Genomic DNA, 16904 nt, shown 5'->3' with positions numbered 1-16904 from the left:
TAGGTGGGTTGCTGCCCCAAAGGGCAAATGGTCCCGAAGTGAGGAGTAGGCTGACTTTTATACTATTTTTGTTGCCATGCAAGCAAGCAAAACGTGGCAGTTAGCTGGCTCAGGGGGTAGCTTGGGGCAAGGTTACAGTGAGTTGGCTCAAGGGGGGTTACATTGTGGCAGTTGGCACTGGGACAGCTCTTGGGAGACTCAGTAGCTTGGGAAACTGAGTAAGTTTTCACCATTGTTTTTACCTGTGGCTAGGAGTCTTTGGGAACTCAGGGAACTTTCTTATTCTATTCTAAAACATGTTCCCAGATTTTGTGGGGGGGAGTGTTGAGATGTGCGGGGACTCAGGCTGAGACAGTCAGGGGCCTTTAGGGGTCTTTTTGCTGGGTATTACACAGCCTCCCAAGTAGCTGGGACTACAGGTGCCCGCCACAACGCCCAGCTATTTTTAGAGACAGGGTCTCACTCCGGCTCAGGCTGGTCTCAACTCCTGAGCTCAGGCAGTCCACCTGCCTCTGCCCCCCAGAGTGCTAAGATTACAGGCATGATCCATTGCACCTGGCCTTTCTTGAGTTTTTTTAAAGATAATGGGGTTTTACTGTGTTTCCTAGGCTGGTCTCAAACTCCTGGCCTTAAGGGATCCTCCCACATCAGCTGCCCAAAGTGCTGGGATTGTGGCATGAGCCACCACACCCAGCCTAGAGAAATTAAACTTTTGATTTGAATTAATAACTTAATGGGAATTTTGAGAAGGGGTGAATATTAGTTTCTGCCTTTACTAGTGTTAGGTGTTTGTTTTGATCACCACAGAAAATCAAACCATGGTTCACTACTCTTGTTTCATAAGAATCAAAATGATGCGGTGCCTGTGGCTCAGTGAGTAGGGCGCCGGCCCCATATGCCGAGGGTGGCGGGTTCAAACCCAGCCCCGGCCAAACTGCAACAAAAAATAAAATAGCCGGGCGTTGTGGTGGGCGCCTGTAGTCCCAGCTGCTCGGGAGGCTGAGGCAAGAGAATCACATAAGCCCAAGAGTTAGAGGTTGCTGTGAGCTGTGTGACGTCATGGCACTCTACCTGAGGGTGGTACAGTGAGACTCTGTCTCTACAAAAAAAAAAAAAAAAAAAAAATCAAAATGATTTGACTTGAGTATTCGCTTCATTTCCATCCTGCAAGCCCCACCTAATACGGCATCAATTTGCCTTTACTTAATAAGTCACTGCTTTATGTTTTTTCAGCTTTTAGAAACCAGTAGCCCAAGAGGCATGTAGAAGAAGGCTAGAAGATGACTAAAAGAAAATGGTTCTCAATTAGGAGAAAATACTAAGATATGAGAAGGGAGGCTCAATGCCTGTAGCTTAGCAGTTAGGGCACCAGCCACATAAACCGGGGCTGGTGGGTTCAAACCCAGCCCGGACCTGCTAAACAACAATGACAACTACAAAAAAAAAAAAAAATAGCCAGGTGTTGTGGGAGACGCCTGTAGTCCCAGCTACTTGGGAGGCTGAGGCAAGAGAATCACTTACGCCCAAGAGTTTGAGGTTGCTGTGAGCTGTGATGCTACAGCGCTCTACTGAGGCTGACATAGTGAGACTCTGTCTCAAAAAAAGAAGTATGAGTAGAGAAAAATGTCAAAAAAGGAGGATGTCCAAAAGTGTTACATGCCACAGAGAGGTTTAGGAGGACACGAAATTGAAGTATTAATTTGGCAATAATGAGTTTATCAGTGAACTGGTAGGACAGAAACCAGGTTGCAATGAGGGGAGAATGGCAAGTGGGAAATGGAGATGGAGACAGTTGGATAAATGGGTATTGGAGCTCAGAGATGAGATTTGGACTGGAGGTATGGATTTGGAATTAATCCATTTTTATATGGCCATTGAAGCCATAAGCATAAAGTCTGTCCTTTAGAGGCAGAGTGAAGAACAGAAGCACACCTAGGGCCCAGCCTTGAAAAACTCTCATGTTACTATACAGGTAAGGAAATGTATATACAAAGACAGAAGGAGTAGAAAAACCAGAAGATTGATGCTACTTTAATCCAAGAGAAGAGTTTCAAGAAAAAGGGATTTGCTGCTGAAAGGCCAAGTATGATGCCTGGAAAAGACCATGGAATTCAAGGCCAAGTATGATGCCTGGAAAAGGCCATGGAATCCAAGGCCAAGTATGATGCCTGGAAAAGGCCATGGAATTCAAAGACTTACAAATCATTGATAACCTAGAATAATGGGGTGTAGAAACCAAATTGAGTTGGGAATGGAAACAGCATACACAACTTTTGGGGGGAGTAAAAGGGGACTTTGAAAGGTTTGTGGATAAGTGAAATTAAAAGACAAAAATTTTATTTGCAATGTAAGCCTCACCAAGGTCAGGACACTTTTGTTTGAAACAGAGTCTCGCTATGTCACCCTCAGTAGAGTGCTGTAATGTCACAGCTCACAGCAACCTCAAACTCGGGCTTAAGGGATTCTCTTGCCTCAGCCTCCCAAGTAGCTGGGACTACAGGCGCCCTCTACAATGCCCAGGCTATTTTTTTGGTTGCAGTTGTCATTGTTTTAGCAGGCCCAGGCGGAGTTCAAACCCACCTGCCTCGGAGTATGTGACCAGCGCCCTAACCACTGAGTATGGGCACCGAGCCAGGACACTTTTGTAAATGATGAAAGCAGCCATTTAGTCCATCCCTAAAGAGCTGAGGATCCTGGGAATTTAACCATGTCAATACAGTCTTTTTTACGTTATTAAGAAAAATAACTGCCCTTGACATAATTTTTAAGATGAAGAAACAAAACTCTCACAGGAATTGCCTTTGTTTGGCTGATGCCACGGAATTCACTCTAGTGAGACTGTCTCTGTCCCTCTTTTTGACAAGAATAACCAGGAGCATTATCATAGTGAAGGACTCTGGCGAAGCTTTCCTGGGCATTTTTCTTTAAAATAGGAAAAAGTTAGCTGGATGTTGTGGTGGGCACCTGAAGTCCCAAGTACTCAGGAGGCTGAGGCAGGAGGATCACTTGAACCCGAGAGTTTGAGGTTGCTGTGAGCTAGGCTGACACCATAGCACTCTAACCTGGCCAGCAGAGTGAGACTCTGTCTCAAAAAAAGGAAAGAAAAGGAAGAATGAAAAAAAGGGCGTGGCACCCATAGCTCAGTGAGTAGGGTGCCAGCCACATACACCTGAGGCAGGTGGGTTCAAGCCCGGCCCCGGCCTGCTATAAACAACCACAACTCCAACCAAAAAATAGCTGGGCGTTGGGGCAGGGTCTTGTAGTCCCAGCTACTTGGGAGGCTGAGGCAAGAGAATCGCTTACGCCCAAGAGTTTGAGGTTGCTGTGAGCTGTGACACCACAGTACTCTACCCCGAGGGCAACATAGTGAGACTCTGACTCAAAAAAAAAAAAAAAAAACAAAGAAAAAGGAAACCAAGCAGTCAAGGTAGAGGTTAGAGGAGTTGGCCTTAGGCGAAGCAAAGCCCCTGAACTGTAAGTTGGCATCATTTGTCTCCTTGCCCAACATGGTGCCAGCCATCTCAAGGCTATTTGCGTATCAGCACCTCCCTGTTTTGTTCTACTTGCCTTGCTAGTCCAGCTCTGAGTAAATCATACTTCCCCACCCTACCCTCTTACATTTCTTCCACTCATGCATTTAGCAAACAGCAGTTGCTGACTGTGCCAGGCCCTGGGGCCAAGGACTCAAATAAGTCCTTGTCCTTGAGGAACTCATGGCCAGGTAATGGCAAGAGACGAATAGAAATAATCCGAGCACAATGTGAGAAGGGCTTAGTAGCACAGGATGGTGTGGGAGCCTCCTGCTGCTATGCACCAAATTGCTGGAGAAAATCCCTAAACCAGATTAACTGGTGAAACCACAGGAGGGCCCTCCCTTCTGCCAAGCAATATTTTTATCCATCTGGAATCAATAACCTTTTTCACAGCGCCATCTTTCTTTCTCTAGTTTGCTCCCTTGCTCTCTTTTTTCATGTTGAGGGGAGCAGGGTAAGAATCACTTCCTCATAAATCAAGAGTTCATTCAGTTTTTGCCTCCTTCACACATAGGTTTGATTTCTGTTTTTTTTTTTTTTTTCTTTTTGCAGTTGTTTTTCTTTTCTTTTTTTTTTCTTTTTTCAGCCGGGGCTGGGTTTGAACCTGCCACCTCTGGCATATGGAGCCAGCGCCCTACTCCTTTGAGCCACAGGCACTGCCATTTTTTTTTTTTTTTTTTGAGACAAAGTCTCACTATGTAGCCCTTGGTAGAGTGCTATGGCGTCACAGCTCACAGCAACCTCAAAATCTTGGGCTTAAGTGATTCTCTTGCCTCAGCCTCCCAAGTAGCTGGGACTACAGGCACCCACCACAACACCTGGCTATTTTTTGTTGCAGCCGTCATTGCTGGTTAGCTGGCCTGGGCCGAGTTTGAACCCACCAACTTCGGTGTATGTGGCTGGCACCATAACCACTGTGCAACAGGCACTGAGCCATGGCACACCTGAAATTATGTTTATCAAAAAAAAAAAAGTAAAGGCCTGGTGCCTATACCTCAGTGGTTAGTGTGCCGGCCACATACACAGGGGCTGGCGGGTTTGAACCTGGCCCGGGCCTGCTAAAAACAACAACAACTACAAAAAAATAAAATAAAATAACTGGGTGTTGTGGCTGTGGCAGACGCCTGTAGTCTCAGCTTCTTTGGAGGCTGGGGTAAGAGAATTGCTTAAACCCAAGAGTTTGACGTTGTTGTGAGATGTGACGCCACAGCACTCTACCAAGGGCAACAAACTGAGACTCTGTCTCAAAAGAAAAACAGTTTAAAAAAATGAATATACTTTTTTTTTCTTTTGTACAGACAGAGTCTCACTTTGTTGCCCTTGGTAGAGTGCCATGGTGTCACACAGCTCACAGCAACCTCCAGTTCCTGGGCTTAGGCGATTCTCTTGCCTCAGCCTCCCAGGTAGGTGGGACTACAGGCGCCTGCCACAATGCCTGGCTATATTTTTGTTGCAGTTTGGCCGGGGCCAGGTTTGAACCCACCACCCTCAGTATATAGGACTGGCGCCCTACTCACTGAGCCACAGGCGCCACAAAAGGAATATACTTATTGTGCTTTGAAATTCCTTCAAAAATAATTTAACTGGGCTCAGTGCCCGTAGCACAGTGGCTATGGCGCGGGCCACATACACCAAGGCTGGCCGGTTTGAACCCAGCCTGGGCCAGCTAAAGAACACTGACAACTGCAACAAAAAATAGCTGGTTGTTGTGGCAGGCACACCTGTAGCCCCAGCTACTTGGGAGGCTGAGGCAAGAGAATCGCTTAAGCTCAAGAGTTGGAGGTTGCGGGCGGCGCCTGTAGCTCAAGGAGTAGGGCGCCGGTCCCATATGCTGGAGGTGGCGGGTTCAAACCTAGCCCCGGCCAAAAAAAAAAAAAAAAAAAAGAGTTGGAGGTTGCTGTGAGCTGTGACGCTACAGCACTCTACCCAGGGTGACAGCTTGAGACTCTGTCTCACAAAAAAAAAAGATAGAAACAGAAGGTCACATATTTTATGATTCCATTTATATGAAATGTCCAGAACTGGCAAATCCTCAGAGACAGTAAGGAGATTAGTAGATAAAAAATGGGTAAAGATTTATTCTAGCAGTGATAAAAACATTCTGAAATTGGGGCGGTGCCTGTGGCTCAGTGAGTAGGGCACCTGCCCCATACACCAAGGGTGAGGGGTTTGAACCCAGCCCTGGCCAAACTGCAACAACAACAAAAAAAGAGAGAGAATCGCTTAAGACCAAGAGTTTGAGGGTGCTGTGAGGTGTGATGCCACTGCACTCTACGGAGGGTGACATAGTGGGACTCTGTCTCAAAAAAAAAAAAAAAAATTCTGGAATTAGATAGTGGAGATGGTTGCATAACCTTGTGAACATACTAAAAGCCACTGAAGTATACACTTTAAAATGGTGATTTTCATGGTATTTTAGTAAATTATATTCACTTAAAAAAAAGAATTAGAGGAAATTGGAACCAGTAACTATGGGCAGTCCCTCAGTTACAAACATCTGACTGACAAATAACTCACACTTATGAAAGGAAGCTATTATAGGTAATAGGTAAATGCACCTGTTGCAGTATACTTACAAATTCAACTTAAGAACCTATCTCGTTCATAACCTGGGCACTGCCTGTATAGGCAAATCTTTTTTTTTCTTTTGCTTTCTTTTTTTTGCAGTTTTTGGCTGGGGCTGGGTTTGAACCCGCCACCTCCAGCATATGGGGCCGGCGCCCTACTCCATTGAGCCACAGGCTCCGCCTTCTTTTTTTTTTTTTTGAGACAGAGTCTCATTTTGTCACCCTTGGTAGAGTGTTGTGACATCATAGCTCACAGTAACCTCAAACTCAAGTGCTTCTCTTGCCTCAGCCTCTGGAGTAGCTGGAACTACAGGTGCCCACTACAACAACCGGCTATTGTATTGTTTTGTTTAGCAGGCCCAGGCCGGGTTCAACGAACCCACCAGCCCCGGAGCATGTGGCTGGTACCTTAACCACTGAGCTATGGGAGCTAAGCCCAAGAGTTTGAGGTTGCTGTGACCTGTGACACCATGGCAGTCTATCAAAGGTGACAAAATGAGAGTCTGTCTCAAAATTAATTAATTAGGCTTGGTGCCTTTGGCTCAAGCGGCTAAGGCCCCAGCCACATACACCTGAGCTGGCAGGTTCGAATCCAGCCAAAAACACCAAATGACGGCTGCAACCAAAAAATGGCTGGGTGTTGTGGCGGGTGCCTGTAGTCCCAGCTACTTGGGAGGCAGAGGCAGGAGAATCGCTTGAGCCCGGGAATTGGAGGTTGCTGTGACCTGTGATGCCATGGCACTCTATCCAGGGCAACAGCTTGAGGCTCTGTCTCAAAAAAAAAAAAAAGAAAAAGAAAAAGGAAATAAACATTAGCTGGACATTGGACATGGTGGGTGAGTGCATGTATTCCCAGCTACTTGGAAGGTTGAGGTGGGACGATCACTTAAACCCAGAGTTTGAGGTTGCCTTGAACTATGATAGAACCACTGCATCCTAGCGACAGAGAGACCCTGTCTCTAAAAAATAAGCAAATAGCCAGGCGCCACTGGCTCACAGCTGTAATCCTAGCATTCCAGGAGACAAAGTCTCATTTTATCGCTCTCGGTAGAGTGCCGTGGAGTCACACGGGTCACAGCAACCTCCAACTCCTGGGCTTAGGCGATTGTCTTGCCTCAGCCTCCCAAGTAGCTGGGACTACAGGCGCCCGCCACAACGCCCGGCTATTTTTTCGTTGCAGTTTGGCTGGGGCTGGGTTTGAACCCGCCACCCTCGGCACCTGGGGCCGGCGCCCTACTCACTGAGCCACAGGCGCCGCCCGTTTTTTTTTTTTTTGCAGTTTTTGACGGGGCGGATTTGAATCTGCCACCTCCAGTATGTGGGGCCAATGCCCTACTCCTTGAGCCACAGGCACCGCCCACTATATTGATTTTTTTTTATTTGTTTTTGTGAGAGTCTAGCTCTGTCACCTCACAGCAACCTCAAACTCTGGGCTCAAGCGATCCTCCTGCCTCAGCCTCCCAGAGTGCTAGGAATACAGGCATAAGCCACCAAACCTGGCCCAAAATATTTTTAAAGGAAGTATGTGCTATAGTAACATATGGGCTTCTTCTTCTTTTTTTTGGACAGAGTCTCACTTGTCGCCCTAGGTAGAGTGCCCTGGCGTCCCAGCAACCTCAAACTCTTGGGCTCAAGCGATTCTCTTGTTTCAGCCTCCGGAGCAGCTGGGACTACAGGCACAGCCACAGTGCTAGGCTATTTTTAGAGACGGGGTCGTGCTCTTGCTCAGGCTGGTCTAGAACCTGTGAGCTCAGGCAATCCACCGGCTTCGACCTCCCAGAGTGCTGACAGGAGGGAGCCACCGGGCCCTGCCGCACATGGGCTTCATAACACAGTTCTATTTGTGGTCTAATAACTAACGTCATTTAAACGAGGTGATAAGTGTGTAAAGGATAAGTGTGTAAATGATATTGAGAAACATCTACATCAACTGTAATGTACTATGAAACCATCTACGATTTCTACTGGTAACCAAATCACAGGAACTGCTAATGCCACTGGGTCTGTTGCCTACATTTGTAAATAAAGCAAACATTGAATCTCACATTGTTGAAAATAAAGCTTAATTTTCCCATGCTAATTTAAGGAACCTCTGAATTCTATACATGGTGTCTTCTGGACTCCAGGTTAAAAATCCTTGCCTTAATCCATTGGTGCAGAAATGCTTGAGGTTACTGCAAATATGCATAGAGGTTTTTGTTTTAAAATGGAGGGAAAGGTGGAATTGGGGAACGTTAGCATTCTAAATGCATACTATTATTCTTGTACATCTTGTCAAAGGGGTTACACTGTTAGTATGGACTTCCCAGCAGCCAAGGAAAAGGTTCTCTCCCTGACTTTGTCAGCTTAAAACCATGATTGACAAAGCCCTCGCCTAATCTAAGATGGTAGCCGATGCATGGCGTCACTTCCTAAGCACCGCCCATGGCGGCGCCTTCTAAACGCCTTCTTCCGGCTGGTTTCCCCCTTTCTCTCGCTCTTCTCCATTGTGGTGAGTGTGAGTAGTCTCGTTTGTCGCCATGGTAAGTCCATCGGCCTTCATCCGCTCCGGGGTGGCTTCCCCAGAGCTGAGGCAGCCGTAAGATAGTCGGGCCAGTCCTGAGCGTCAAGGGCTGGGAGCATTGTAAAGGTTTTCTCAAGAGAAAGTCGAATTTTGCTACTGGTGTAGTCTGCGGGCCTGGCGGGAAGCTAGTTCAGCAGCGATTATCTTAAGAGGGGCGAGCTGTGCTGCCGTCGCAGGTTCCGGGGGGACTTTCTTTGGTCTCTGGGCCGGGGTACCCGCTTCCCTTGGTATGGAAGGAACTGTCATTCTGAGACTGGGAGAGGTCGGAGAAAACCCCAGATTCGTGGCCCCAATATGGCTGCCCGTAGCACGCGAGATGTTCCTTGCATCGCGAGGGGAATGTTGGCTGCTGGTTTTCGGAAAAAGATTAACTTGGTGCAGAGGAGCGTACGACGTTATTAAGAACTTTTGTTCAGAGACCGTTTGTACAGAGACTTAAGGGTCAACCCGTGGAAGCATCAAAAACAAGGGGTGGTGTGTGAACCTATGTCATTTGGGCATAGCAAATGGTAACAGCGGACCAATCACTGTCGCGGGATTTTCTTGCAATATTTTACAGAGAAATTAAAATGTTGATTGGCTACTATGTATGTAGGGGTTTAGTACCTGGTGTTTTACTTGACAGAAAATTTGCTTTACAACTGCTGCTGTGGGCCGGGAGAGAGGGGTGAACTTTCTCTTCTTCCTTTATAATGTCCCTAATTGTTACACAAGGGTGTGTTGGACCAGATTGGCTAGGCTGTAGGACTTCGCTCATTCCATTGCGCCGAATTATCCTGCATATTTAGTGGGGAGCTGGAGTTAGATGACCTAAGTTCTCTATGAAAGACAAAGATGAAACTGGAAGTTGGGAAAATCGTTACGACATTTTATTTAATTTTTATTTATGTATTTTTTGCAGTTTTTGGCCGGGGCTTTGTTTGAACCCATCACCTCCGGCATATGGGGCCAGCGCCCCACCCCTTTGAGCCACAGGCACCACCCTATTTTTTATTTTTTTAGAGACAGAGTCTCACTTTGTCACCCTTGGTAGAGTGCCATGCTCTTGGGCTTAGAGTGATTCTCTTGCCTCAGTCTCTGAGCAGCTGGGACCACACTCACCACAAAGCCCGGCTATTATTGATTGATTGATTTTTGAGACAAGAGTCTCAAGCTGTCGCCCTGAGTAGAGTGCCATGGCATCACAGCTCACAGCAACGTCAAACTCTTGGGCTTAAGCGATTCTCTTGCCTCAGCCTGCCAAGTAGCTGGGACTAGGACAACTGCCACAACACCCAGCTGTTTTTTTTCTTGTTGCAGTTGCCATTGTTTCAGCTGGCCTGGGCTGGGTTCGAACCCACCAGCCTCGGTGTATGTGGCTGGCGCCCTCATTATGACATCTTTTTTTAAGAGACAGAGTCGCACTTTGTCACCCTTGGTAAAGTGCCATGGCGTCATAGCTCACAGCAACCTCCAGCTCTTGGGCTTAGGTGATTCTCTTGCCTCAGTCTCCCTAGTAGCTGGGACTACAGGCGCCCGGGTATATGGGGCCAGCACCCTACTCACTGAACCACAGGTGCCGCCCCATTATGACATCTTAAATAGTGCTAAGATTCATAGCAAAATGGTGAGGGGTTAGAGTAGTTCTGAATGTCAAGGACTTTGCATAAGTCTTAATTATCTTTGCAAGATCATGTACAAACTACTCCTATTTTACAAGTAGGACACTGAAACTAATTTAAGTTGCCAGTGATAGATGGTTCTATTTGACCTAAAGCTATGTTCTTCCAGGAAGCCAAGTTCCTAGCCCTAGCTATTCCCAATGTGGTCATTTGAATCCTTGGGTGACAGCAGACCAGGGTAGACTGGAAAGTGCCCCCTCTGCTGGAAAGCAAAGAGGGCTTGGATTTGAATCCCACCTCTGCTCATTAATCTAGATTTGGGTGGGTTACTTAACTTCCTGATTCTGCTTATTTAAATTTGAACAATGGAAACTGGTATCTGCTTCCAGAGAATTTGTGACAATCATAGGTTGTGGTAGTTTAGCATTGAGAAGATTTTTCAGGAAACATTAAACACTCATGTTTGAATTGAGAGAATTCTTGAGTTTGAATCATTGGGCTCTAGTATTACTGTCTAAATTGATTGCATTTCATTCCCAGTCCTCTCATAAGACTTTCAGAATTAAGCGGTTTTTGGCCAAGAAACAAAAACAAAATCGTCCCATTCCCCAGTGGATTCGAATGAAAACTGGTAATAAAATCAGGTAAGACTTCCATTGTTCTGCTTAATTTTTGTTGAATTTAAGGTTACTTTTGGGACATAAATATGCAATTGAAAATTATCTGCAATCCAATCCGTCTTCTGATACCATTCTAAGATCCCTTTTTTTTAAAGTACTTGGTTTCTGCACCGTGCCCAGAGCACATCTGGGCTTAGGGGCAGACATTTTTTCTGATATGTGTTAATTTCCTGATCGTCTTCAGTCTTAACTAGAGCATAAGGTGGAAGACGGTTTTATACATCCTGGTAGGGAAAACTCCATTTTTGAAGTATTTATCTTTGCTGGTAATTGGAAAACTGCTCTCTACTACAGAAGTAGTTTAGCTCATCATTTCGGAAGAAAGACATTACTAAAATAGCTATAAAGGACCTCCAAGATTATATAGGCTAGGTCCAGGCAAAGGTAGACCTAGAACTTGGGTCTCCTGCATGCCTTTTTAGCCCATTGCCCTTTGGACCAGGTGGGGCTTGAGACTGGTCTGGAAGGGAAGAAAAGGAAGCATCAAAAATAAGTACAATTTGCCCAAGGTCCTATAGTGGGCAGTAGTCTCAGTGTGTTAACTTGCAAGACTTAGGTTTGTTTAAAATGAAATAACCTAGTTTCCTGGCTCTTCCAAATTAGGGTGAGCCTAGCAAGTGGGTCTCTTGAAAGATGAGGACATTGACGCTCAGGAGTATAAGATCATTTGTGTGTGTTAACATTTAGGGGATATGTAACTGTATAGGCACAACTAGATTTAAAACTTCATGGTCTTCTCAACATACAATACTGAGAAAAGAGCATTGAGTCACCAGGTTAAGTGTTTGGTTTGGCAGCTCAGCCCTTAACAAGCTTGATTCTGTTGAATATCATAGACATCTTTAGTAAAGCCCTTTTTTATGTATCATCACAAACATCAGTTTCTCTATGTCCCCAATCAGTGATGGTGGGACCTGCTTTTATATAGGTTATTGTGAGGGATGGAAGAAATAAAACTCAGTGCCTAGTTCAAAACAACCTGCTGTTACAGTGTTACTAGTCACTTCCTCTCTGGTCTCTAAGAGCTAAGAAGATACTTATTATTTAGGATTATATACCTTTGACCCAGAGAATTAGCACAATGGAATGGTTTCTATGTTATCTTAGCCGTCTTACAAGTCTCAAAGTGTTGCAAAGCAGGTTGCAATTACAGTACTTCATTCTGTGGAAGTATTGCCATTATCCTGCTGAAAGAAAAGCTGTGTTAATCATTTCCGGTTTTGCCTTTATGGGGGTAAAATCCTAACAGATTGACATGGACAATTCTGAGATTGCTTTAACTCTGCAAATCACTGTTGCTCTTGGGTAGACATGAATGGGATGTGAGTCTATTACAAAGATTATGTAGGAGCTTTTATGTGTGTATGAGCCATTAGGAGGGAGTGTATCTGTTGAATCAAAAGTGGATGAGGGTACATTTGGAGAGAGACCACATTACTGATCCCAGTTAAGAACTTAGCCTTAAATCATTTTGAGAGGTTAAGTTTGGCTTGACTAGTTTATAAATGTATGTAGCCAGTCATTTTTTTTTCACTTCCCAGAAAGAGGTGCAAGCTTGTTAAAGGGGAAAAAATGAGACACTTTGTATTTCATAGTATCTAAAAGGCAAAGTTTATGCTGAATGAGAACAGCTAAATTGCAGTCAGACTGGCTTTGTAATTTGCACTTTACTTCTGTGTAGGTACAATTCGAAGAGGAGACACTGGAGAAGAACCAAGCTGGGTCTATAAGAAATTACACATGAGACGGCATGTACTTATGCTGTATTACGGTCACTATCATCATCTTACCATATCAAGCTGAAAATGTCATCAGTTGAACATTTGCCACACTTCATTGGGAAAATGAGTTTTCTCTTCATTTATGTGCTATTCCCTAATAAGTTGGTGCAGTAATAAATATGTGAGACCTTGTGTTTGAAGTACTGAGTTGCCCCTCCCCCAGAAGACCTAACACAACACTGTCCTGTAGAACTTTCTGCAATGATAGAAATGCCCCTAGCTACCAAGTTCTTGACATGCTTAATATAGTTTCACTTTTTCAGTTTATTATAATTAAATTTACAATTTTTTTTGTTTTGTTTTGTTTTTTGAGACAGTCTCTGTTGCCCATTGACCCAGGCTAGAGTGATGTGGTGTCAGCTGAGCTCACAACAACCTCAAATTCCTGGGCTCGGGCGGCGCCTGTGGCTCAAGGAGTAGGGCACCGGTCCCATATGCTGGAGGTGGCAGGTTCAAACCCAGCCCCGGCCAAAAGAAAAAAAAAAAAATGTAGCTGCAGTAAATGATAATAGACTTTAAAAAAAAAAGAGGGCGGCGCCTGTGGCTCAGTCCGTAGGGCGCCGGCCCCATATACCGAGGGAGGCGGGTTCAAACCCGGCCCCGGCCAAACTGCAACCAAAAAATAGCTGGGCGTCGTGGCGGGCGCCTGTAGTCCCAGCTGCTCGGGAGGCTGAGGCGAGAGAATCGCTTAAGCCCAGGAGTTGGAGGTTGCTGTGAGCTGTGTGAGGCCACGGCACTCTACCGAGGGCCATAAAGTGAGACTCTGTCTCTACAAAAAAAAAAAAAAAAAAAGAAAAAGAAAATTCCTGGGCTCACCCCAGTAGCTGGGACTATAGTCTCCTGTCATGACACCTGGCCAGTTTTTTTTCTATTTTTAGTAGAGATGAGGTCACTTGCTCAGGCTGGTCTTAAAAGCTCAGGCAATCCTCCCACCTCTGGCCTCCCAGAGTGCTAGGATTACAGGTGTGAGCCACATTCTTCCTTAAACATCTGCATAAAGCTGTTCTATACCAGTTCTTTTTATTTTTTTGAGACAGTCTCAAGCTGTTGCCTTAGGTAGAGTGCTTCTGGCATCATGGCTCACAGCCACCTCAAACTCTTGAACTTAAGCAATTCTCTTGCCTCAGCCTCCCAAGTAGCTGGGACTACAGGCTCCCGCCACAAGGCCCGGCTATTTTTTGGTTATAGTTGTCATTGGTAGCCCTGGGCTGGATTCGAACCCACCAGCTCTGGTGTATATGGCTGGCGCCGTAGCCACTGAGCTGTAGGCGCCAAGCGTATACCAATTTTTTTTTTTAATAAATCATAGCTGTGTACATTGATACAATTATGGGATACAATGTACTGCTTTTGTATACAATTTGACGTTTTCATCACACTGGTTAACATAGCCTTCATGGCATTTTCTTAGTTATTGTGTTAAGACATTTATATTCTACACCTAGTAAATTTCACATGTACCCTTATAAGATGCACCCTGGGTGTGGTCCCACTATTTACCCTCCCTCTACCAATTTTTTTCAATTAAGTCATAGCTGTGTACATTAATGTAATCGTGGGGTACAATGTGCTGGTTTTATATACAATTTGAAATGTTTTCATCAAAGAAGTTAAATACTCTTCACGGCATTTTCTTAGTTATTGTGTTAAGACATTTACATTCTACACCTAGTAAATTTCACATGTACCCTTGTAAGATGCACCCTAGGTGTGGTCCCACCAGTTACCCTCCCTCTACCCATCCTCCCCTCCCTCTATACCAATTCTTTTTTTTTTAATTAAGTCAATGGTGTACATTAATGTAATCATGGGGTGCAATGTGCTGGTTTTATATACAATTTGAAATGTTTTCATCAAACTGGTTAACATAGTCTTCACAGCATTTTCTTAGTTATTGTGTTAAGACATTTATATTCTACACCTAGTAAATTTCACATGTACCCTTATAAGATGCACCCTAGGTGTGGTCCCACCAGTTACCCTCCCTCCACCCATCCTCCCCTCTCTATACCAATTCTTTTTTTTTTTTAAATTAAATCGAAGCCGTGTACATTAATGTAATCATGGGGTGCAATGTGCTGGTTTATATACAATTTGAAATGTTTTCATCAAACTGGTTAACAGTCTTCACAGCATTTTCTTAGTTACTGTGTTAAGACATATTCTACACCTAATAAATTTCACATGTACCCTTGTAAGGTAACACGCTAGGTGTGGTCCCACCAGTTACCCTCTCTCCACCCATCCTCCCCTCCCTCTATAGCAATTTTTTTTTTTTTAATTAAATCATAGCCGCGCACATTAATGTAATCATGGGGTGCAATATGCTGGTTTTATATACAATTTGAAATGTTTTCATCAAACTGGTTAACATAGTCTTCGCGGCATTTTCTTATTATGTTAAGACCTTTATATTCTACATTTAATAAATTTCACATGTACCCTTGTAAGATGCACCCTAGGTATGGTCCCACCAGTTACCCTCCCTCCACCTATCCTCCCCTCCCTCTATACCAATTCTTTTTTTTTTTTAAATTAAATCATAGCTGTGTACATTAATGTAATCATGGGGTGCAATGTGCTGGTTTTATGTACAATTTGAAATGTTTTCATCAAACTTGTTAATATAGTCTTTGCGGCATTTTCTTAGTTATTGTGTTAAGACATTTATATTCTACACCTAGTAAATTTCACATGTTGTACCCTTGTAAGATGCACCGTAGGTGTGGTCTCACCAAGTACCCTCCCTCTATACTAATTTGTTTTTATTAAGTCATAGCTGTGTACATTAATGTAATCATGGGGTACAATGTGCTGGTTTTATATACAATTGAAATGTTTATATCAAACTTGTTAACATAGTCTTCACGGCATTTTCTTAGTTATTGTGTTAAGACATTTATATTCTACACTTAGTAAATTTCACATGTACCCTTGTAAGATGCACCGTAGGTGTGGTCCCACCAATTACTCTCCACCCATCCTCCCCCCCACCCCATCTCCCCTTTCCCCTTCTTCTTGGGCTATAATTGGGTTATAGCTTTCATAATAAAGCTGTAAATTGGTTTCATAGTAAGACTGAGTACATTGGATACTTTTTCTTCCATTCTTGAGATATTTTGCTAAGAAGAATATGTTCCAGCTCCATCCATGTAAACTCCCTCCACCCATCCCCCCTCCCCTCCCTCTATAAGCAATCTTAATAGCAGGAGTTATCTAAACCATTAGTCTGTTGCCTGTCTATACAAACTGTTAACTAAATGGTTTTCTGCATTTTTAAATGATTAAAGGAAATCTAAAGGCTATTTTGTGACATCTGAATGTTTGAAATTCAAATTCCAGTCTATTGTTACACAACAGTGTCCATTCATTTACATATGTATGGCTACTTTGACCCTTGTGACCAGAGTATGTTGCCTGCAAAGCCTAAAATATTTACTACTTGACTTTTTTTTTTTGTAGAGACAGTCTCACTGTACCGCCCTCAGGTAGAGTGCCTGGCTGACAGAAATCCAGGCATTAGTTATGGTTAACACTTTTTTTTTTTGAGACAGGAGTCTCACATGTAGAGTGCTCTGGTGTCATAGCTTACCTCCAACTCTTGGGCTCAAGTGATTCTCTTGCCTAAGCCTCCCAAGTAGCTGGAACTACACCACAACGCCCAGCTATTTTCAGAGATGGGGTCTGGCTCTTGCTCAGGCTGGGTTTTGGGTTTTTTTTTTTCTTTGAGACAGTCTCAAGCTGTCGCCTTGGGTTGAGTGCTGTGGCGTCATAGCTCACAGCAACCTCAAGACTCTTGAGCTTAACAGATTCTCTTGCCTCGGCCTCCCAAGTAGCTGGGGCTATGGGCACCTGCCACAATGTCTAGCTATTTTGTTTTTGTTGTTGTAGTTTTCATTGTTGTTTTAGCTGGCTAGGGCTGGGTTCCAACCTGCCAGCCTCAGTGTATGTGGCCGGTGCCCTACCTACTGAGCTACAGGTGCTGCCTGCTCAGGCTGGTCTTGAACCTGTGAGCTCATGAATCTACCCTCCTTGGCTTCCCAGAGTGCTAGGATTATAGGTGTGAGCCACTGTGCCCGGCCAGGTTAACACTTTTCAAAGACTCTCTAGCAACTTAATATTTAGAGAGGATGGTGGCGCCCCCATAGCTCAGTGGGTAGGGGGCCGGCCACATACATT

General features: G+C 44.5%; 1 protein-coding gene and 1 non-coding gene across 3 annotated transcripts; both read left to right on the top strand.

The window, feature by feature from the left end:
* The first annotated feature begins 8531 nt into the window (after positions 1-8531).
* On the top strand, positions 8532-15922 carry RPL39 (ribosomal protein L39). 2 transcript variants are annotated; one of them, XM_053581119.1, is made up of 3 exons: positions 8532-8622; positions 10805-10908; positions 12626-15922. In XM_053581119.1, exons 1-3 carry the CDS (start codon positions 8620-8622, stop codon positions 12672-12674), a joined length of 156 nt encoding a protein of 51 aa, XP_053437094.1. In that variant the 5' UTR covers positions 8532-8619; the 3' UTR covers positions 12675-15922. The 2 variants fall into 2 exon arrangements, with proteins under 2 accessions (XP_053437094.1, XP_053437093.1); XM_053581118.1 differs by having other exon boundaries at positions 8562-10908.
* LOC128578819 (small nucleolar RNA SNORA69) lies at positions 12078-12209 on the top strand. Its single transcript, XR_008377925.1, has one exon. It is a non-coding gene; the product is annotated as a small nucleolar RNA SNORA69 (small nucleolar RNA).
* Positions 15923-16904: the final 982 nt, after the last annotated feature.

This window comes from Nycticebus coucang, chromosome X, assembly GCF_027406575.1.
Source record: "Nycticebus coucang isolate mNycCou1 chromosome X, mNycCou1.pri, whole genome shotgun sequence".
In the NCBI taxonomy this organism is placed as follows: Eukaryota; Metazoa; Chordata; class Mammalia; order Primates; family Lorisidae; genus Nycticebus; species Nycticebus coucang.
The sequence above is the reverse complement of the archived record's forward strand: the minus strand, read 5'-3'. Positions and strand labels throughout refer to the sequence as shown.

Bases quoted from the DNA above. Each gene is read 5' to 3' on its own strand.
- RPL39 (XM_053581118.1), top strand. From the start codon at position 10,724: ATGTTTGAATTGAGAGAATTCTTGAGTTTGAATCATTGGGCTCTAGTA. The intron at 10,909-12,625 runs GTAAGACTTCCA...ACTTCTGTGTAG, and splicing joins AAAACTGGTAATAAAATCAG to GTACAATTCGAAGAGGAGAC.